The 24,126-nt window shown below is 33.3% G+C and overlaps 1 protein-coding gene across 3 annotated transcripts in view; it reads left to right on the top strand.

Moving 5' to 3' along the window:
- LOC129220077 (DNA repair protein complementing XP-C cells homolog) overlaps positions 1-20,862 on the top strand; it is a 31,614-nt gene extending 10,752 nt beyond the window's left edge. For all 3 annotated transcript variants that reach the window (XM_054854414.1, XM_054854415.1, XM_054854416.1), the window contains 4 exons: positions 3,160-3,328; positions 10,499-10,592; positions 10,730-10,823; positions 20,679-20,862. In XM_054854414.1, coding sequence (XP_054710389.1) covers positions 3,160-3,328; positions 10,499-10,592; positions 10,730-10,823; positions 20,679-20,771 — 450 coding nt within the window. In that variant the 3' untranslated portion in view covers positions 20,772-20,862. The remainder of the gene's footprint in view (positions 1-3,159; positions 3,329-10,498; positions 10,593-10,729; positions 10,824-20,678) is intronic.
- The last annotated feature ends 3,264 nt before the right edge of the window (positions 20,863-24,126 follow it).

The raw sequence follows: 24,126 nt of genomic DNA, 5'->3' as shown, positions 1-24,126 counted from the left end.
AGGATATATTTCCATCGGTTTTGGGTTCATTACTTTTTTCTCATTACTTTTTCGAAAAAGACAACAAATGTTTTGTCACCCGAAAGCTTCATTAATTTGGTTACAGGTAGTCCTTTTTCTAACAAACGTGGATTTTTTTCAGCACAGTTTCCGTCTTATACGATGGGCTAATAAAGGAAACCCTTGTGTGACAAGGTTACGGGCAAACACAATACTGAAATTTTACATTTCCTGCCCGCCACTAAGTCCAAAACACTGATTTAAACTAACTATTTACAGCTCATTTAAAAATAAACTCAGCACGAACAAGAGACTTTCTACAGACTTTACGTAAAAAATATTGACACATTACAATAATTATCGGCGATTAAATTTGTTCTATAAAAATTAATTGGGCGGCAGACACTTCTTTTCATTATATTGGCCCTTGAAGACAGCTGCCGCGAAGAAGAGACTGTCTCAAGCAAAGCTAATTTACTGCCTACATATAAATAGACTTGTAATACCCCAAAAAAAGGGAATTCAAAATTTATTTACTTTCCCTTGTGGTTTCTGTCAGGTTTTCTTTTCTTTCTTTTTCAAGCAGTCATTTTCACTACTCAAATGCAATGAACCTTATAGCAGATTAAAAAAAATATTGTCACAGATTGAGGGGGGGGGGGGTTTCACGATTCCCATGACCCTCCTTTTCTTTGTATCCATCATTTCATGTAATGCCCGAAAAAATTGAATTCAAAAATATTGTTACGAATTTTGTAAATAGTAGTTTTTATGATTAATTTGTTGTAATCTGGCTAATTTTGGCGTTTGTTCCATTAATTTTCATCTAAAATTATTGCAGTAACTTAACCTGTTGTTTCTTGTAATGAATATACAACCCCCCAACATTTGTGGATGTATATTGTCCCCGAATAACACTTGTGAATGGAATAAAAAGAAAATAGGAAAAATTGGTAGAACGTTGTAGGATTTTCTGGATGTTTCTTCGCTAGGTATATAATGCCGGACCTCTTATGAATGAGAGAGAGAGTCAGTTTGCTTTCTACCTGTTTAGCCTCGTTTTTTCACTGCTGTCTGAATGTATTAGTGCTTACGCTGTGATTTTCGAATTTGTTCTTTTCAGGTATTTTGGATTTAAATGCATGGTGTACTGAGTAATGTACAGTGTTTAACGATATTTGATTCATTGCTGGATGTTTGCAATTGTTACCTGCTCTGTTATTAATATTTGTCAATAGATTCATTGTGTTTTTATCAAGATGGGAATCATCATTTCGAAGAAAGTTTGAAGTTGCACCGGACTCGTGACAATATATTTATTTTTCTCATGATTTCGACATTTTAAAATGTTTTCTCAAGCAAACATTCAAAATTTCCCCTGCGGTTGTGGGGGGGGGGGAGGTCATGACCCCCTCTTGTATCCTACACTAGGTCCTGGGGATCCAGACCCCTCCCATCCACTTGCTTTTTTCCCCCCGATTGATTATGATTCTATGTATTTCATACATAAAATAATTCCAAACAATGATAACAACAATTTCAGTTCTAATGAGTGAAAAATTAAACAGCTAAAAGATTTTTTTAAATATTTCACTTTTCCTATAACAAACTGCACAAGCGAGAATTCTTTCTCGACTTTGAGAAGATTAAAAATATACTTAATGAATGCTATGTATAATGAACGTTTAATGAGTTTTTGCACTTCTAAATTCAAGCAATGTCACCATCAAACATTGATAAATTTACAAATAAAATTTGAAAAATAACTAGAAAAAAAGATTTTATTCTACGATATTTTGTAAGCCTATAGAGGCAGACTGGTGACTATAAAAGAATGTACTGTAATAATCATGCTTTTAGTTTTATATTACAGATTAACTGAGATTGTTCTTGGTCTTCAGATTTGGTGCTTCTTATACCTGAATTTGCTTCGCTGTTTTTATTTTTGAATTATGAGAAAAGTAACGCATAAATTCTTGTGCTTTCTGGTAATTTAATTAAGTGTGTGTTATTAATATTTTTTCATTATATAATACTAATTATTTGTTCAATACTTTCTTTTTTACTGTGTTTTGTTCTCAATGTGTTTTGGTTTCGAAATGGGACTTTTAACTCTAGACCCTCCCCTTGCAAAATTCCTGTGTGTGCCACTGGGAAGTGTAAAAACAATGAATGCTTTGTGTAAAAATTAAGGTAAAGCTAAATTAAAACATTTTATATGAAACAAAGATGTTTCATAGAAAAACTATTCAAAAGCAGCATTCTAATGTGTTCTTGTGCCTGAATGCACCCCTGATTAGGAGATTGAATAGGTGTGTAGAAAAGTACATTTCTACAGTGTTGTGTATGTCTGTATAACATGGGACAAAATAGTTACGCATCTGCCTTTACCCCAGGTATACTTGAAATGATCACTCAGTTCTTGTGAAAGTAAAGAAAATTTATTTGCAAATATTTACAAGAAAGTCATTTGCAATTACTAAAATATCCAACAATAAATGCAAACATCATAAAACATCTTAAGCATAACAGTAAGAATGTAGTCCAAATACCTTGAAACAGTTACAGAATCCAAACATTAGGTTAGCAACAGACCTAAACAACCATAGTCGTGTGAAAACTAGATTAAGAACTTAACTGACTCAGCTGCTACTGGATATGAATTCTATGAAGGTAACAAGGTATGGTTTTGGAATCCGATTGGAACATAAAGGTCTTTCATTTTTTACACAGGTTTTATCCAAGACTACCTGGTGTTGCTTTGCACACACCTCGGGGTTCTGTGTTGTGGTCACAAAACTTAGATTTATATGTTCTTAACTGCATGAATAAAATTTAAAAAAATTCCTAATTTTTATCTGATTTCTTTTTTTAGTGAAAAGGTTAGGTGTTTTGTGAAATAAATTCCAAAAAATAAAACCGTGCACTGAATTTATGTGTGTAGCTTTTCTTTTATGATGATCCTTGGAAATTAGTTAGGTTCTTAAAACTCCTTGATATCCCCCCTCTCTACATTTAGAAGTTAGTAAGTAGTAACACTGAGTAAACATATTTAAAATTAAATTAAACTGTAACTTATTATAGCATTGTTCAATTTTCCTTCATTCCTTTTTTTTAATCATAATCATGAAGAACTACAATCTATTGGATTTTGTGCAGATGGCTGGAGTTATGCGAACTGATTTGCCACTCGAGATATTTGGTTTGTGGCAGACAGAACCTTATGAACCTCCAATTGCTGTAGATGGAAAAGTGCCAAGAAATGAGTATGGCAATGTAGAGTTGTTCAAACCCTGCATGTTACCTAGAGGAACTGTTCACTTGCAAAGTATGTCATAATGTTTTAAATATCTTTATTCAATTTTAATGCTTTTGTTTAGTATTAAAAGACGGCTCTTTCCAATAAATTTTCCCATAAGCAACTTAACCAAATGTCTGTCTTACATTTTTTACTTATATGTTAATTTACGCTGAAGAATATTTATGTTTCTCTGATTTTTTTTTCCCGTGAAAAATGAGATGCAAAAGCAATCAATTAAAATATTTTGAAGCTTAGTTTATTTAGAAAATAAACCAATATATGTTAGCTATTTGCAGACATGCCAAGTGCTCCGTATTCGCCGTAGCTACTCTGAAAAAGTTGAGAAAAGTTGATGCTCCGCGCAACCTGAGATTACTCTGGAAAATTTCAGAATTTTTTTTAAAGTGATGCTTTAAATTTCAGTTAGTAAATTTCTAAATTTCAAATTTATGCCTTATGCCAATTGATCTCAGACCATTAAAGACATGTTTTTTTTTTCTGTTTCAACTTTTTTACGATAGAAATTTTAACCCAATCTTAAACTGATACATTTTTAAACTGATAAGATTTTTTGCAGTTTTGATCTAAAAATCAAAATTGTGCTAGTGATTTGGAAATTTGCAAATAGTTGTGTATAGATATGATCGTCTCAGAACATCGGTATCATATCGGTATCATATGGCTAATAAGAGAAAAGATTTTAACAGTTGGGATTCAAATAATTGCACAGCATTAAATGAAAGTAAAATGGGCTTATTTAAGGTTTTTTATACCAATGCTAATAGTATTAGGAACAAGATGGAAAAGTTGAAAGCATTATAATAGACAAGAGGTTGGATATTATTGGAGTTACAGAAACATGGTGTTCCGAAAATGATACTGATTTATTATCTATTGCTGGGCATAATTTGTTTAGATAAGATAGAGTAGGTAAAAGAGGTGGTGGGGTTTTATTTTATGTCAGAGACACTTTAACTTGCAATGAATTTGTAATTAATGATAAACCTAATGAGTTTGATATGTTTTGGCTGGAGTTGATGAGCAATAAGGGCAAAAAAAAATACGTTTAGGGAACATTTATAGGCCACCCAACTTAAGCCAGGGTCAAGATGAACAGATGTTTAGTATTATTAGTGACATTTCAAGCAAGGGGTCAGTCATCATAATGGGAGATTTTAATTTTCCAGGAATTGATTGGAATAATTTTTACCACAGTAATAGCAGAGAAGAGGAATTTTTGAAAGTAATTGGTGATCGTTTCTTAGACCAAATTGTAAAGACAGGACGTGATTTTGGATCTAGTTTTCTGTGACATGGAAGGTTCTGTTTAAGTGTTATGTGTAGGGGAACACATTGGAGATAGTGACCACAACAGCATTAGGTTTGGGATTAAATTTGATATGCACAAAGTAGAGAATTTTAGGTTTGTGCCCAATTTCAGAAATACTGATTTTGTGGCACTTAGGCAGAGTTTGAAAGCAGTTTTTTCTTCTGGATTGGACAATAGAGCGATGTGAATCTTCAATGAGCAGAGTTTAAGGAAAATCTAGCAAAAAGGATTGGGGATCATGTTCCCTTTAGGAGAAAGGGTGTCAACACAAAGATTTGGCTGATGTGGTTCTCCAGGGAAACTAAAGACGCTCTAAATTACAAGCAAGCCGCTTTTCATAGGTTTAAAGAAACTGGTCACTGTGCAGATAGGCTCCAATATTGTAAGGCAAGGCGTAAATTTAAGTATTTGGTACCGTTTCAGAAAAGAGAGTTGGAGCAAAGACTGGCAGATAACATAGATAGAAATCCTAAGAGGTTTTTTGCGTACATTAGTTCGAGACAAGTTTGAAATAGTCATATTGGGCTACTGGTTGATGAGCACGGGATTTTAATTCAGGACAATAGTGATATTGCTAATGTTTTTAATAACTTTTTTCCGAGTGCTTTTAACGATAACTGTATCTCAACAGTTGACACCAGCAAGACTCAAGCTATAGTGCAGCTTGAGGACTTTGTATTTTCCAGGGATAACGTTTTACTTCATTTGAAAAAAATTAAAGAGACAAAGGCTCCAGGACCAGATAATATTCATTCAAAAATTTTAGCTGAATGTGCAGAAGAATTAGCAGATAAAATTGTAAATATTTTCAATACTTCTCATAACTTGGGGACAGTGCCAGAGGATTGGAAGCTGGCTAACATTACACCGCTCTTCAAGAAAGGGTCTAAAGGGAGTGTGGGAAATTATAGACCTGTGAGTCTAACTTTGGTGGTTTGCAAAATTTTTGAAACATTGATAAATATTAAGATTTTTTAGAGACTAATAATATATTGACTAGTTTTCAGTACAGTTTTAGTAAAGGTAAATCTTGTGCAACTAATTTATTACATTTCTATGACAAAGTTACCATGGCTTTAGACAATAAGAAGCTGGTAGATGTTGTTTACATTGATTTTCAAGAAGCTTTCGATAAGGTACCGCATGTTGCTCTACTTAGCAAATTAGTTGATATAGGAATAGGAGGGAAAACTTTCATTTGAATAAAAAACTGGCTGACCGAAAGGAAACAAAGGGTAGTTGTTTGGAGAAATTATTCTAAATGGAGTGAGGTTTTAAGCGTGATTCCTCAGGGATCAGTGTTAGGGCCTGTTTTGTTCATTGTTTTTTTGAATGATATTCATAAAAATATTTCTGGGAACATAAATTGTTTTGCTGATGATGTCAAAGTTATGGGGATTGTAGAAAATGAACAAGCAAATCAGCTGCAAGAGGATCTAGATCATATTACGGAGTGGGCTGATAAATGAGGTATGGCTGTTAATGTTGGGTAATGTCAAGTGCTACATTTAGGGCATGGAAATAAGTGTACAAGTTATTATTTATAAGGTTCAGTCATTAGTCAGGCAGAAAAGTTACTGATCTGGGCGTCTTAATAAGTCAGGATTTAAAGTTTACCCAACAGTGCAACATTGCTAGCAACAAAGCTAATAAGATGCTTGGGTTTATCAATAGATCTATTTCAAACAAATCTAAAGAAGCTCTTCTGCTCTTATATAGAAGTTTGGTAAGACCCCATTTGGAGTATGCTGTTCAGTTTTGGTCTCCTTATCTTAAAAAAGACATTAATGCATTGGAAAGGGTTCAAAAACGGGCTACAAGGCTAATAAGTGGACATTCCCACTTAGATTATGATTCCAGGCTCAGAAGGCTTAAAATGTACAGTCTTGAGCAAAGAAGCATCCAAGGGGACATGAATCAGCCGTTTAAATTTATTAAAACGAAAGATGTTACGGGGCTAAAGTTTAGCACTGAAAACAGGAGAAGGGATCATTGTTTTAAGCTATTTAAATCTCAGGCTAACATGGATATTAGGAAAAATTATTAATTTAGCAGGGTAGTGGAACCTTGGAACAGCTTACTTGAAGAGGTGGTAATGAGCAAGGGAATAGATAGTTTTAAGAGCGCCATTGATCTTCACTGGGGATTGTAAATTGACTAGGACCAGCCTAGCTGGGCCCAGAGCCTGTTGCTGGTCGCCACATTTGTATTTATTTGTATTTGTATTACTAATATCTCACTTTGTATTGTTGAGTAGATTAACCTTTAGGCTACGGCAACTATACAATTATCTTTTCCCTCTCCCTACGGCTCAAAGCTTTCTTAGTTCCTTCCCCCCCGAATAGGACAGCATAAAGGGGGCGATGTCCACTTCGACCGTTGAGCTCTCCGCAATACAGGGTTACTATAGTGGGACACTATACTTGGCTAGTCATCACTTATTCAATGGTTTGAAAACAATTTTTTTCCCTCCTTGTTCCTTATGGGGTTCTCTAGGTTTAGATTTTCTGTAAGTATATTTGGTTCAGTTTTAAAATTGAAATCACTGAAATAACGCTTCTCATCTAACCTAAGGCTAACGACAACAAAATAATAAATATCAAACTCTATTTGTGAGGTAGACCACTGGATTCAATAAATGCCAGATGTCCTTATCTATGCGCTAAAATGCAGAGGTAAATAGCGTTCAACTGAGACCAAAGCCATTGTAAATACAATGTAGAATACCTTAGATTCAAGGGAGGCAACTTTGCTTTTCAGCTTGGCTATTCAGAAAAATGATGACACTAATACGTGTGTCCAAGAAAGAATCCACAATAATAGAGAACAATTCCTTGCTTTGCTTTTGTGAGCAGGTGCAAGCGGAATATGCTTGAACACCGTATTCATTTACATAAAGAACGTTAGCGCTTATCTATCTTTTAGAGCATGCAAGGCACCCTTTTTTGTATATGAAGATGGCGTTTCAAAGTCAATCACTGTCGAGTGAGATAATATGGAGAGACAGCCTACAAATCCCCTGATATCCCCATTCACTCTTTCTTCTAATTGTGGTTGAAATACCTCTAGTAATTGTTGAAGGATTAAGTTCCGCTCCCTTCACAATGCACAAGAAAAATATCTGGGCAAATTTGTTTTAGATTCCAAGTCTTTCCTATTTTCAACATTTCCTATTTATGTACTATCTTTATAATACATTTTCACTACCCAGTACGTTGTTATTTGTGAGTAAGAGAAGATAAGTAAAAAAAAAATTCGCATGAGTAAACAGAAAACCAACCTCTTTCTTCCATTTTTTACTGGCATAAACAGTTCCAAATGTAAGAATTAATTAACAGAAAAAAAAATATACAGACATTAGACTCTCATTGAAAACTGAGTAAGATATATCAGGTGCTCTTATAAATCTTTTCACTTAACCTCTTTTTTTTTTTGCGCAAGGAAGAAAGAGGAGCAACCGACTTTGACTTAAAAATTAACATTTTAAGCCCCTTAAATACAAACAGGGGGAAAACTGAATGCACAAATTTATACTTTATTAACTGCTTTATAAGGCCATAACGTTTAAGAATTCCTAAGTTGAACCATAAAATTAAAAAATTCAGCGAAAAAAAAAAACCTCGTAAACGTGCCCCGGTGTACCATACTTATTTTGTTTCATTCAGCATATCCTTAGTCCTTTTGACTTTCTACTGAAATAATATTTGCTATAGACAAAATATCAAGGAAATACATTTATATTTTCTAAAATATCAAAATTTAATTTTTATGCTTTTCACTCAATAAGTGAACAATTAGATAGATTTTGAGGCGTAGCGAAGGGGGGGGGGATAAAAACACCCCTCAGAGCCCTTGATTTTAACATTCTTGCCATCCCTAGTGCAATAACTTTTACATATGAAAAGGCTCGTTTTGAACAGAAAACCCCCTCCAGAAGATAATTCTGGCTGTGCTAGTGACTCTTTTTATAAAAAAAAAAAAAAAAAAAAAAATGAGCATTTAGTCTAATTTTCAATTTTTAAACCAAAAGATTCACGACACAGATTCTTAATTGAAGCTCTCTTTCAAATTTATTGATTTTAGAATGTTTTCCATGTTTTGTTGAAACGGTATTACAAATAATTTTCAGTTAAAATGTAAATAAAGAAATAAATGAAACGTGGCAAATCGCAAATTGATAAGTTGTTTCTTATTCAGCATGATATTCATTTTCGAAAAGTTAGCAAAATAAGATATGCTTTTCAAGTGTTTAATTATTTTTATAAAACCATAACAAAAGAAATATTTTGGAGAATGATGTTTCTTGCGCTCTGCTCCCTAAATATCTACACTGCTTAAACTAAATAGGTGTTTTGTACTCAGTAAAATATGCTGTTATTAATTATAGGAAACCTTACTATTGGGTTATTAAACAGAAAAAGGCTATCAAAAATTTTTCTTTCCTTCAAGTATTTTACTTCTGCTTAACTTTCTCCCCTCTTTTTCGAAACTTCGCCACACATTCCTTCACTGGGAACAAAACTATGCCAAACGCCTCTGATTGACAGACCCCCAAAAGGGGTGTAGTGCGTTTCATTCATTTTCTCCCTGCGTAGGCGTGTGTGAAAGGATTATCAACTGCGGGAAGTAACTGGAGGGGGAAGAGAAGGACTGGTACAGACGTTGTACCACAGCCGTAGGAAGAGAGCACTTTTTGTCGGTACAGCATATGTACCGCCGTTGGCTAAAGGTTAAGGTATTTACTTCTCACAGAATCATTTGTTTTAAATGGCAAAATTTTTTTATTTTAAGTCACATCTCTTTTTAAATGTTTGTTTGGTGCTAATTGTTCAATAGAGCATTACATTTTGATTAAATCAATTAAGACGTCTATACTGAGGCCTATCTCGATTTTTTTTTCCTGTCTATCAAGTATCACTAAGCTGGTTAGAAGTTCTTAGAAAATGTAACAGGCTTAGCTGATCCATATGCTCGAAGATTTATTGGTCCACAAACAGAATCACTGATCTACTTAAATCGAAATGTAATTTAACTTCAAATATTTTTCTACATAAACTTATAACCATTTTACTTACATCTTATTTATTTTTCACAAAATCTTCATAATGTAGCTAATTGGTGTTAGTTCAAAAATTAATATGAGAAACATTTATCTAAATTTAATCAAATAAAATTATTGTAAATGTAAAAATAAATTTTTAAAAATGCAAATAATATGAAATTTCTAAATTGATGTTGATCAACCACTGGTCCCACAGACTACTGAACTCTATTTTATGGTGGTCCTAAGAAATTTTCACTGGTCTCAGACCACCAATGATTTTGAATGCTGCTAAAATAAATGGATATAATGTATTGTATAGTGACTATTAATTCATTTCTATAATTTTAAACAATGTTCATCAAGAAGTCTCGCCTCTTTTGTCTTATTATTAACATAGTCAAGATGGAGTTATATATTCTTAGTGTAACTCATTGAATTCGGAAGCTTGAAATCATTTTAGGTTTTTGTTTTTATGACCTGTACGAAAGAACAACTACAAGGATCCAAAAGTGGATACCTAAAATACTGTTTGTTGAAGCTAGAAGTGTATCAAAGTAATAAATTTAAATATATATGCTTTTCTTAATTATCTGTCATCACTTGTTTAGCATGTTCTGATACAACATTGAGTTATGCCGAAGTTTATAAAATTCACTCACGTATATGCTCTGTATATAGAGGTATTTATCAAAATTTTTTATCCCAAAACACGTTAGGATGTAAATTATATTTGAAAAAAAAAGTCTTTATGCAATGTATTTATATTGTTCTTTGAAATAACTTCGTAAAAATTTGCATTTATCAAAATCTTTTTTTCTTTTAGTTCCATGCTTGAACAGAATTGCTCGCAAGTTAGGAATAGACTGCAGCCCAGCTGTTGTTGGATTTGATGGTCATAAAGGAAGTGTGCATCCAGTGTATATATATAGAATTAGATCTTTTAAAAATCCTGATTTTTGTTATGTGCTTAGTATCAATCTTTAAGATTTTTTTTTTAAATATTCGTGCCTGCTAAAATAATGTTTAAGGTTAACTTAAATATATTTCTTTTTAGTTTTGATGGTTTTGTTGTCTGTGAAGAATTTAAAGATACTCTTTTAGCTGCATGGGATGAAGAACAAGAAAATACCCGAAAGAGGGAAGAAGAGGTTAAGCATTTTTCAATATGATTGACAAAATTTTAAGTATAACTGGCCTTAAAGTGTTGTGTAGATATTTGTTTTTAAATGTGAAATTGTTTTTCTAAATTTTGAAAAAAAAAAAAAAAAAAAAGTTGTAGAATTGTAGTAATGCCTTTCAAATGCTGAATAGAAAATGCATGAACTTACACTTGCACATTTTGTAACCAAGCTTTTGTATGGTAATGTGCTAATATTGTTTCATGAGCAGAAAAAAAATTGGTTTTTAAACTTAATTTACGAAGATTTAAAAAAAAAAGTTTATAAAGAATGGAGCAACACCAAAACCGGTTGTATAAAAAATTTAGCAACACCAAAACCGGTTAAATATCTGCAGGACATTATGTGCTACGGTGGGGCTAAAAGGGTTAAAATACTAAGGTATCTCCCAAAAATGCACATCCAAAAAAAAAAAAAAAAAAAGAAAAAAAACCCCAATAGCCATTTTTGATTCCATTTTCCTTTTTTCAAGTTGAATCTGGTGCACCTTAGGGCGGAATGTTTGGTTAATGTATTTCTAAATACTTTTGCACTTTCAGGACCGAATTTTGGATGATCAAGGGGATCAATTGAGCCCCCCTAGAGTGTAGAAACATATTAAAATTAGGCATTTTTGTACTTATTTTGTTGTTTTTCCCTACAAACTGTTCCAAATTCCCCCGAATTTCCCCCCTTTAAGTTTTCCTACTACCTCAAACACAAACTCTTCGCCCTCCCTCTCCCCTGGAAAATTTTGAAAGGACAGGCCTGTGCACTAGTACGACCAGAATTAACTTTTGGGGATGGGTGGGAGACTTCATAAAAGTGCATTATGTATATAAACTACCATACTAGGTTTAGTAATGAGGCTCCAAACCATGTGTTCTGGGGGGTAGACCTCCAACCCTCTCTCACTGTGTGCCTGCAATTATGTAATCTCACTATCAGAATGCAAAGGTGTCCATCCACCTTAGAGCAAGGACACATCCCTCCAAATACCATAGAGACCCCCCAGAGCGAGAGCCCCCCCCCCAAAAAAAAAAGTGATAAGTACTCCTCAAGCCCCCTAAAAACTTCAATGGCACAATCTGCATTTTGACCCCTCCCTGCAGAATGCCAGTTTGTATTTGTCCCAGTAGTGTTGTATCAATACAACTCTTAACAGCCTATTATTTTATTTCAAATCAGTAGTTGATTAGGTTCTATCTTTAGGTGTACTTCATATGCAAGCATTGAAGAGCAAAACCCTTCTTCTACAGCATATTAAAATAAGATCTCTTTGCACATAAACTTTTTGTTATGTTATTGGCTTTAAACTAAAATTTGCCTTAATTAATTACTGAAAGTACAATTTTTCAAATACCTGTTGCATGTAATTAGCATCTAAAATCATAGACTGCAAAGTCAAGGCCGTAGCCAGGATTTTGTTTCGGGGGCGGGGGGGGGGGGGGGGAGTTTGATAAAAACACGAAAACATCACATGTTGCTATGATTTTTGGAGCGTCATTGCACATTGGTTGGACATATGGTAAAAGGGGGAGGGGGGCAGGTCATAGTCAGGTTTTCTTTTTAGGGGTGGGTTCAAAGTAAAAAAAGTTTATCTAAGTAAAGGCATAATTGAAAACAACTTGTTACAAAGCTTTTTGAAGCAATCAAAGCATGGTGGACAGGCTAGATCTATAAATTTTGGGCCCTCCTGTAACAAAATCAGGAGGGCTCCTCCCCAGAGGCCAACAGTGTATATTTGCAACGTTTATGCAGACTTCGTGCTTCAAAAACTGAAAAATAGAAACAATTAGTTTGAATTTTCAGATCTTAAATTCAAACTATGTTTTTCACAATCACGAATTGCAATAGGACCCTACTCGTTAGATTTCTTGTTTCTACTAATGGCTTTCATCGCAACCATAATTTTAATTCAAGACTCTGAAATTCAAATGAATGCCAGGGGCTGAATGCTGCATTCTGTTTTTGCGTAAAAAGGATTGTATAAAGTTGAAAAAGTGGTTTATAAATAATTCGATTTCAAGGCACATGGACTACTTCATTATGAACATAGGAAAGTAAAATCAAGGGATAGACGTCATTCAACGGTAAAGTGAAAACAATAAACAGCTCGTGATTGCTCAAAAGATAATAATAATAATAAGAAGGAATTTCAAGGCTTTATTCTAAACTTTTAATTCTTTAATGAAAATTTAGTCCACGTAAAAGAAAAACACGCAAATATATTTTATTTTTCTTAATAATAATGCTAACAATAAATAATGCTAAATTATAAATACTACACACATCTCAAAATTACATAATATTGCTAAAGTAAAAAAAAGAGATGATTAAATGTAAACAGCATGCATTTTCATTTCCTATTTCCTTTAAGCATCTTCATAAATCTGCAAAGTCCCATAATTAGAATGATGATTATCAAAAAACCTGAAATATAACAATATCACCTATAAATGAAAAATTAAGAAATCTTTGGTTAAAAAATAAAAATTCAAAATGTTCTGGATTCCGAAAGCCTACTTTTTGTTAAATTTTGGAGTAAATTAAAACTAAATTGGAATGTTAAATTGCGCTACTTATATTTGCTTTTCGCTCGGAATTGGAAAGGGTTTTGCAATTTGAATGGCAGTTTCGAATCATGCTTGACATATTTTGACCAACTATTTTCATTCTATGCAAAAGTAAAAAAAAAATATATTTATTGGTGATTTAATTCCTGTACTTTTGAAAAATAAATAAATAAATAAAATAACTATCAACCTTCAAACTTTTTCTGTTAAATATGAAAAAATGCAACATAAGTTTCATTAAAAACCTGAGCTTATTGATTTTAGACATATTAGAGAGGGATACGTAAGCATAGAAAACATCGAAGCTTTGGGGAAGAAATTTTTTATATCTTTGATAAACACTATTTATTCGTCATTGATAAAAAGATAATGTTTTAAACTCTTTGAATTAAAAAATACAAAAATAATAATCAGATCCACTTACTGGATACTCTTAAAAGGTTACAGAATGAAATCCAACCTTCTGTCTTTTTTTGATGCAAAGTTATCTATTACTTCTTCAGTTGCAATCTCTCTATTTTTATGTACAAACATCAACGCTAGCCCAGTAAGTCGGTCCTGGCCACAAGAATTTCTTAAATAGGTTTTCAATCTTCTTAACATGGAAAAGTTTCGTTCAGGAGTACAAGTTATGACTGGTAAGGTAAAGAATGCATTTGAAAGAGTGAATATATATATTTAGGTTAAATTACCTACTGCATTGCACCATCAGTTTTTGTGTATGCCAGCCAAAAAAAAAAAAAAAAAAACAAAAAAAAAAAAAAAAAAACAATTCATCCACTGCCTTTTGAAACCTTAGATTTCTTTTCCCAGTTAATGTTTTAATACAAATACAAATACAAAAGTGACGACCAGCAACAGGCTCTGGGCCCAGCTAGACTGGTCCTAGTCAATTTACAATCCCCAGTGAAGATCAATGGCCCTCTTAAAACTGTCTACTCCCTTGCTCATTACCACCTCTTCCGGTAAGCTGTTCCAAGGTTCTACCACCCTGTTTTCAGTGCTAAACTTCAGCCCCGTAACAACTTTCGTTTTAATAAATTTAAACAGCTGATTCATGTCCCCTCGGTTTCTTCTTTGTTCAAGACTGTACATTTTAAGCCTTCTGAGCCTGGAATCATAATCTAAGTGGGAAAGTCCACTTATTAGCCTTGTCGCCCGTTTTTGAACCCTTTCCAATGCATTAATGTCTTTTTTAAGATAAGGAGACCAAAACTGAACAGCATACTCCAAATGGGATCTTACCAAACTTCTATATAAGAGCAGAAGAACTTCTTTAGATTTGTTTGAAATAGATCTATTGATAAACCCAAGCATCTTATTGGGTTTGTTGCTAGCAATGTTGCACTGTTGGGTAAACTTTAAATCCCGACTTATTAAGACCCCCAGATCAGTAACTTTGTCTGCCTGACTAATGACTGAACCTTGCAAATAACAACTTGTATACTTATTTCCATGCCCTAAATGTAGCACTTGACATTTCCCAACATTAAGAGCCATACCCCATTTATCAACGCACTCCGTAATATGATCTAGATCCTCTTGCAGCTGATTTGCTTGTTCTTCATATTCTACAGTCCCCATAACTTTGACATCATCAGCAAAACAATTCATGTTCCCAGAAATATTTTTGTGAATATCATTCATAAAAACAATGAACAAAACAGGCCCTAACACTGATCCTTGAGGAACCCCGCTTAAGACCTCACTCCAATTAGAATAATTTCCCCTTACAACTACTCTTTGTTTCCTTCTGGTCAGCCAGTTTTTTACACAAATGAAAGTTTTCCCTCCTATTCCTATATCAGCTAATTTGCTAAGTAGAGCAATATGCGGTACCTTATCGAAAGCTTTTTGAAAATCAATGTAAACAACATCTACAGGCTTCTTATTGTCCAAAGCCATGGTAACTTTGTCATAGAAATGTAATAAATTAGTTGCACAAGATTTACCTTTCCTGAAACCGTACTGAAAACTAGTCAATAGATTATTAGTCTCTAGAAAATTTACTATCTTAATTTTCATCAATGTTTCAAAAATTTTGCAAACACTGAAGTTAGACTCACAGGTCTATAATTTCCCGCACTCCCTTTAGACCCTTTCTTGAGGAGCGGTGTAATGTTAGCCAGCTTCCAGTCCTCTGGCACTGTCCCGGAATTATAAGAAACATTGAAAATGTTTGTGATTACATCTGCTAATTCCTCTGCATATTAAACTAAAATTTTTGGATAAATATTATCTGGTCCCGGAGCCTTAGTTTCTTTATTTTTTTTCAAATGAAGTAAAACGTCATCCCTGGAAAATACAAAGTCCTCAAGCTGTACTATAGCTTGTGTCTTGTTGGTGTCAACCGTTGAGATACAGTTATCGTTAAAAACACTCGAAAAAAAGTTATTAAGAACATTAGCAATATCACTGTCATCCTGCATTAAAATCCCGTGCTCATCAACCAGTGGCCCAATATGACTATTTCGAACTTTCCCCGAATTAGCATATGCAAAAAACCTCTTGGGATTCCTGTTTATGTTATCTGCCAGTCTTTGCTCCAACTCTCTTTTCTGAATCCGTACCAAATACTTGAATTTACGCCTTGCCTTACAATATTGGAGCCTATCTGCACTGTGACCTGTTTCTCTAAACCTATGAAAAGCAGCTTGCTTGTAATTTAGAGCCTCTTTAGTTTCCCTGGAGAACCACATTGGCCAAATTTTAGTGTTGACACCCTTTCTCCTAAAAGTAACATGATCCCCAACCGTATTCGCTAGATTTTCCTTAAACTCTGCTCATTTAAGATTCACATCGCTATTGTCCAATCCAGAAGAAAAAACTGCTTTCAAACTCTGCCTAAGTGCCACAAAGTCAGTATTTCTGAAATTGGGCACAAACCTAAAATTTTCTACTTTGTGCATATCAAATTTAATCCCAAACTTAATACTGTTGTGGTCACTATCTCCAATGTGTTCCCCTACACATAACCCCTGAACAGAGCCTTCCATGTCGCAGAAAACTAGATATAAAATCGCGTCCTGTCAAGTACCCTGAGTTACAATTTGATCTAAGAAAGTCACCAATTACTTTCAAAAATTCCTCTTCTCTGCTATTACTATGGTAAAAATTATTCCAATCAATTCCTGGAAAATTAAAATCTCCCACTATGATGACTGACCCCTTGCTAGAAATGTCACTAATAATACTAATTATCTGTTCGTCTTGACCCTGGCTTAAGTTGGGTGGCCTATAAATGTTCCCTAAACGTAGTTTTTTGCCCTTATTACTCATCAACTTCAGCCAAATCATATCAATCTCATTAGGTTTATCATTAATTACCAATTCATTGCAAATTAAAGTGTCTCTGACATAAAATAAAACCCCACCACCTCTTTTACCTACTCTATCTTGTCTAAACCAATTATACCCAGCAATAGTTAATAAATCATCATCACTTTCGGTAGCCCATGTATCGGTAACTCCAATAATATCCAACCTCTCGTCTATAATTATGCTTTTCAGTTCTTCCATCTTGTTCCTAATACTACGAGCATTTGTATAAAAAACCTTAAGTAAGCCCATCTTACTTTTATTTAATGCTGCACGATTATTTGAATCCCAACTGTTAAAATCTTTTCTCTTATTAGCCACCCTATTTCCGTTTCTACCAAAATCCCAATAGTTAGTACCCTTTCGAATTCTGCTCCTTAAACCATGCCCTCCATTCCAACTTAGTTTTTTGATTCTGAAGCCTCTAAAACCAAACCACTAACCATTTTTACCCCTGTAGAGCTCAGATGCAGGCCATCCCTAGCAATCCAATCGCGTTTACATTTACTCCACACATCAATAAACCTGATACTACGCTTAACGCAAATTTCCTTGAGTACCAGGCTCATACACCTAGCCCGTTGGTTTAACCAACTCCTATGCACTCCATACCTGGGAAGCAAACCAACCACTTGGACATTTGCCGAACAGTTGGTTGTTTTGTCCAACAGGGAATCCCATTCCTTTGTAAACTCATCGTTGTTACTATGGCCTACATCGTTAGTTCCCACCCACAAAGTAACTACATCCTCTTTATTAAATACCCCCCTTCTTTTCAGCAACCCTATTTACATCTCTCACCCGAGCCCCTGACAAACAACATCTAGCCTCCTTACGTCTAACTCTGCCTATTGAGTTTCCTACCTCACTCACCATTGAATCTCCCAAAATTATACCCTTTGTTTCCCAGTCAGTTGCCTCAGCAATAACTTTCCCCTTTACCTCAGGAATTTTCCCACTATTTAACATACAGCTAATGCCCACCTCCTTTTGACTAACTTCCTCCTTTTCCTCTGGAATATTCCCACTGTCTAACACAGCTAATGCCAACCTCCTTTTTGCTAACTTCCCCCTTTCCCTCTGGAGTGTTTACCCCATCTACACGCCTACAACCTAATGCTAACTCACCCACCAAAGTAAGCATCCTAACTCTGATTTCTGAGAGTTCAACACAGTTAGTGCAAATGAAATCCTTCTCAGACTCATCCTTCCCCTTAAACAAGCAGAACATCTGACATAGGTCACAAGAAATCCACTTGTCCCCTTTACCACTTTTATCCTCTTTCATTATGCATATAACTCCCATTCTGGCTCAAAATGGTACACTTAAAAAGTCAATACAAAAATTCAAAATTTGAGAAATAATGCTAATTATTAGAATTAGAAAGCTTTGGAAGTAAAAGGTACAAATATTACTAAATCCTAAGACAAGCAGTAAATTAAAATTAACAAGTTACACCCTAAATATAGCACTCAGGTTTAACAACAAGAAATCAGCACAATTTAGGCTTAGCTACAAAGAATAGAAAAACACTTTAAGAAAGCAAGTATATCAAAAATAAGACTTAAAAGCACAAGAATACTTAATTATATGATAAAATACAATACAAATACTGAAACTAAATTAAAATAATCGACAACATCATGCTCTTGATTCTAATATTCTTCTTCATTTGTGGTACAAATGTTTGCTACAATCTCTTCAGGTTTTTTGCATACAGTGTCATTTATTTTTGGAGAGTTTTTTAAGAGAGAGCTGCAATCTTGGACGTTTAGCTATATTTTATCATTTTCTAAAAATAAATAAAGGCAAGTAAAGAATTTAATTCGCAAAAACAAGCTCGTCACTTATCGGATATATATATATATATATATATATATATATATATATATATATATATATATATATATATATATATATATATATATATATATACGTTTTGCAAAAAAATTCAGTTCTAATATTTGAATACAATTTCTAATCTTTTTGCGTGCTTCAGAAAGAAAATTTTGTGATTATTCCTGATAAAAGGACACTTTGTGACTATTTCCTGACGAAAATCATCCCCCCCCCCCGCCCCACTATCTCTCAAAGAAAACAAAACTCCATTTTTTAATGTTTTTTTTTTCTTTTACTGCCTCTTACTGCCATTTTAAAAATTCTTGAGCTTAATAGAAGTAAACAAAATAAGCTAAGTTCAACCAACAAGTCAAACTTACTGGCTGGATTTTCACGAAGAAAGATTTAACAGACTTTATATGTCATTGTTGGAGGACTCCAGGCTTTTATGATAAATGAAAAGATAAAACACCATCAGTCATTAAAATCCAATTTATATATTCATATCACTTTTTAAAATAGATATTAAAATGTATAAATTGAGCAAAACTGACTGTAAAGAAAGTACTTGTGATTTCTTATGTTGCGATTGCTCTTCATCTTTGTCTTAAGCGAGGAACTTGGAAGATAATTGCCTTTTAGAAACACTCGATTCGTTCGTTACCTGGCACCAGACAGCAACGCCCAATTTCCCAATATGCAGAGTATGCAGCTGCCTTAGGCGGCAAATTTTTAGGGGCGGCAAATTTTGCTTCAATCTCATTTTTTATATTGTTCTTGGGAAAAAAAAAAAAAACATCAGTTCTTTTTCAATTTTCCCTTCCCCAAAACAGCAACATAGCTGATCCTAACTTGTCAGCGGACTTGAACGTTGTTAAAACCACAGAAAATGCGGTGTAACAGACTTCCGGTAATAGGTTACTAGTTTCAGTTTTAGCTTGCGGCAGGGACAGAGTACATCTTCTATAGAAAACATGCACTTTGATCTATACATTCCAAGAATTTCTTTCCCTAAACCCAAAAAAGGTACTTCCGGAGTGCATCAAGAAGAGAGCCTCAGGTAAAACGGACATAACATCTGATTTCTCTTAAAAATACTATGTGCAGCGAGTGGAGGGGCTGAGTGACCATTATCTCCTGTGTTTAAAACGAGCATTTTATTCCTTTGTACCCTTAGGAGTGCTCATCACGAAACATTACTTGAATGTTTAAAGAATTGGAAAGTAATTTGGAACTGTACCTTTTACTTCTGCTCAGTAGGTTAGTTAAAACCTACTCCTTTCGGAAAAGCTTAAATACTGTTTTGAATTCTGTTTTTCTCCTTCTTCGGTCATGAGAATCAGCTAGACACTTCCATAAATTTTGTCATCCCGTTAAATGCCATCAGTAGATGTTTCGATTCTTGTGTAAAGAGAGAAGAAAATTTTTTTGACTGGTTTTAACAACAGCATAAAGCTAATAAAAAATCTATTTTAACGACTTAGTCGACAGAACTAGCGCAGCTTTTTACAGATAATTCTCGTTAACTAACTTTTCTTTTACTAATTCTTTCTTTATAGCATCAAAAACTTATTCTCTCTCCCCCCTCGCTAACCACGGGCTGAGCAGAACTAGTAAAAGTTCATACAATTGTTTTTTTTCCTTTTCAAACATTTTCCCCAAACTTTTAAAAACATTGATTTTTTTGGGAGGGGAGGGGGGTTCTTACATCTTGACCCCCCTTCCCTGCTGGCTACGGCCTTGTGCAAAGTTGTTATGTAGCAAACCAAATGTTGTGTATGATGTACATGGTAATAGTTTTGAAACAATTCTTTAGTCAATTATAATAGATTGTTTAGAAATGGTTGAAAAGAAATATGCTGCTGTAATTAAAGCCTAAAACATATTTATGTTGTTTTCACCTACTTTCGTACCATCATACATTGTAATTTTTTTAATGTATGGACATCACTTACTACTTTATGCTCTATTAAATAAAAATGCTAGTAAACTGCATAGTTTGCAAGCAAGTTAAAAATGTTTGTTTATGAAATGCATAATAGTTTTACTTATTAGTCTTAAAGTTATTGAAATGAAAACTTTCTAATTGATATTCTTTTGTACCTTTTGTAGAAAAGAGAAAAGCGTATTTATGGGAATTGGAAGAAACTGATTAAAGGTTTACTAATACGTGAAAGAATAAAGACAAAATATGATGTAAAATGAGAAAGTCTTTGCACGATCTCTTGTTTATATTGTAATATAGAACAAGTAAAATGTATATAGTTGCAAGCTGCGTGGTTTTAAATTACTCAGAAATAAAAGTTTTGTAGTAAATACTATGATTTCTGTGTAATTATTGAGTTTGATAGCATATTTGCTTTATTTTGAATAATATTCTCTTTTGATTTCTTTACATATATTTCCCATCTATAATTGAAATTCATTAGCAGAGTCACTTTATATTAAACTTGATTTAACTAGAAAACATTTCAGGTCTCAATACTGGACAAACTTACAAAATAATAGGTACAAATGTTACTTTTCAGCAAAATAAATTACTTTACTTAAAAATAAGCTTTGTTGTAGTTTTCTCTAAGTGGGGCAATCTTACCTTTTATTAAAAGCTTCAATGCTTATTTCATACTTTCTAGTTAATCAGTGACTAAGCATGAAAAGAGGAATAAATCCAAGGGCAAACAAATGATGTATTTTAAATTAAAAAAATATTATTTCATTTGCTCAATCTTTGCTGCTTGAATAATTTGCTGCCAAATGCGAATGGCCTGTCTTGCCACATCTATGTGTTTACCGTTGCCACTCTGAAAGTGGACAGCTAATTATAATGGTTGCTGTTTACATTTCAGCGACTTAGTCTATAAATACAATTCAAATTTTTTTTTGAAAATTTATTTATTTATTCTAAAGACACTTCTGCATTCTTCAAGATAAAATTGGGAAGAGCTTTGATGGATTTGCCAATGATTTTGGGTAGGGATTTCAACATCAACTTTGCAGGTGATAAGAATCTACCATTAATTGGATTTTTAAATAGAGAATTTAATTTAACGATGTCCAATGATCGCAATCTTAGCACAATGAGATATAAAACTACACCAATTGTATTTTATAGTTTTTTTTAATAAGATGTTTAAATAGATTCATATCAAAATTTGTTTATTTCCTATTTTAGTTATCAGTACCTGGATGACCAAGCATCGCTCGACTTTAAAAGATTTTTTTTCTCTTTCGTAAAATCATGTTTGTCTAAGGTTCAAAGTACTTTTTTAAATATGCTTGAAAAGCAAAACGTTAACGAAATATTTCTGTTCTCGCCAATTGTTGCGTCTGCTTACGAGAAACGAGAGATGTAAGAGATACATATAAACACTTCATCAAAAGTATAATCTTTTCAGCCATTAGAAGCTTACAACTGAATGTAGGACTCCCCTCCCCCACAGGTATCCACCAAGGAAAACTCTGGGCTGGTTGCATATAAACATTTATCGTACGGTATCGCCAAAAAGAGTAGTTTCGTAGACCAAAGATGGTGACAGTAAATGTGAAAAAAAAAACTGCTAGGATCGAAAATGCACCGCGACCTACTTATAACACTAAAGTACCAAATAAAAAAAGATTCTGAATGCAATTAAATCAACATTTCGTTTTAAACTATCTGTTACATATTTGTTTTCACCATAAAGTTTTCCTGTCATTAATTATAAGAATTTAAACTTGGAGTCAATTTTACTATGGTAAATTCGGTTCCTAACCTCATACTTCTTTCCATGCTATGTTGCGATTCACGATTTTATCCCAATTTTAAAAATATATAAAACTGTTTGAAGTGTAAAAAGGAAAATAATACACTCAAACAACAGTTTTGCTAAAATAAAATTAAAAAAAAAAATGCCTAACATCAACGTACATAATGCTCTTGAACTTGTTTTCAACCAAGTGTGATTAAAATTAGTCAAAGTGGCTAATAATCAGCCAAGCCTGACAACCCTAAGCAAGTTTGAAATTGTCAAACGACTAATTTTCATTGCTATGGTTGCAAATCGTCTGCCTTATGTGTCAATTCATAGTTTTTTTCAAGGCTTAACTTAAGCAGACTTCATTTTTAAAAACGATTTTTTTGTAAGAAATCGCGTTTTTACAGAAAAAACACTGATGTAGATGAACTTAGAATGCAAAACTACAATTAAATCCAAAATTTCATCCTAACCGTTAGAGACGTTGCCGTGACAGGAAATATAAATATGTATACATACATACCCACAAGAATTACTTGTTTAATGATATAAGATAAATCTATAGAATCAGTTTTGGAATACTGTTAGCCCTGCTTAATTGGGTGACGGGTAAATGAATACCCCACTTATACGAATAAAATCTCTCAGAACCGAATAATTCCACATAGGTGTAATGTTAGAGATCTCCGCTTAATCGAAGAATAGTGATCAGCTTTCGCATATATTTTTGCGGAGAAAATTTTTTAATACGTTCAAAATAAATTAAACAAGAGCAATTATTGACGTAAAAATTTAAACTAGTAGGGGAGAGTGTTGCATCTTAAGACGTTTGTATCTTGGGACACTGCTAATTTCTAAGAATCTATTTTTATCAGCCATGTTTTTGTAATCTCCAATAGTAATCTTCATCACCAAATAGCGCCATAGCAAAAATCAACATCAAATAAGTAAAATTGACGATTTTATGAGAGAAAGAAAATTTCATGACTCCGAAGTAAATATTTTCTTCATTTTTATTTCATTTTCTGTCTATGTATTTGTAAATTTAATCAACTCAATTTTGTTATATAAAAGAGATGTATTTTAAATATTTTGCTCATGATAAAATAATGATAGTGCATCTAGATTGACTATTATTTTGAATTTTCTTAAACGACGTGGTGATTGTACCTTGGGACAGCGAAGCATTTTGTACCTTAGGACACATTCCAAGGTACAACATATGCATGGTTCTTAATAATTAAGATATGTTTAGGAGCATGGAAGAATGTTCTAATCTTATATAATCTTTTAAACACATTTAAAGTTAGATAATAATTCATAATTTATTATTCATAATTCTTAAATAATTATTCATCATTAAATTCACTAACATGAAAAAAATATATATTTTTGTTTTCTGGTGCAAAATTGGTTCAAGTATATGGCTGTTTCCTGAACCATGAAGACTTTTCCATAGTACAACAGGACGTGTCCCAAGGAACAATAGAATGTTGTACCTTGGGACAGCTTGGAACTTTTACTTTAAATGGCTATCAATATTTTATTTTCAAACCGTCTGAATTAAAAAAAAATATATTGCATAGAAGTATGTTGGGGTATTTTAATGCGATTTTTAGATTTTAAATTCGATTCAAATAATTGACGTTAAAAATTAAAATATGAAAAGTGTCCCAAGGTGCAACACTCTCCCTTATCTTTCTGCAAACAACGGACGAGAAAACCAACCTTCATATTCTATCAAAGCATTTTCACTATTCTATCTAGTTCCTTTTATTGTGTCCATTACCAACAGACAGCCGATAAATAAATTAAAAAACAACAAA

This window comes from Uloborus diversus, chromosome 4, assembly GCF_026930045.1.
Source record: "Uloborus diversus isolate 005 chromosome 4, Udiv.v.3.1, whole genome shotgun sequence".
Classification (NCBI taxonomy): Eukaryota; Metazoa; Arthropoda; class Arachnida; order Araneae; family Uloboridae; genus Uloborus; species Uloborus diversus.
The sequence above is the reverse complement of the archived record's forward strand: the minus strand, read 5'-3'. Positions and strand labels throughout refer to the sequence as shown.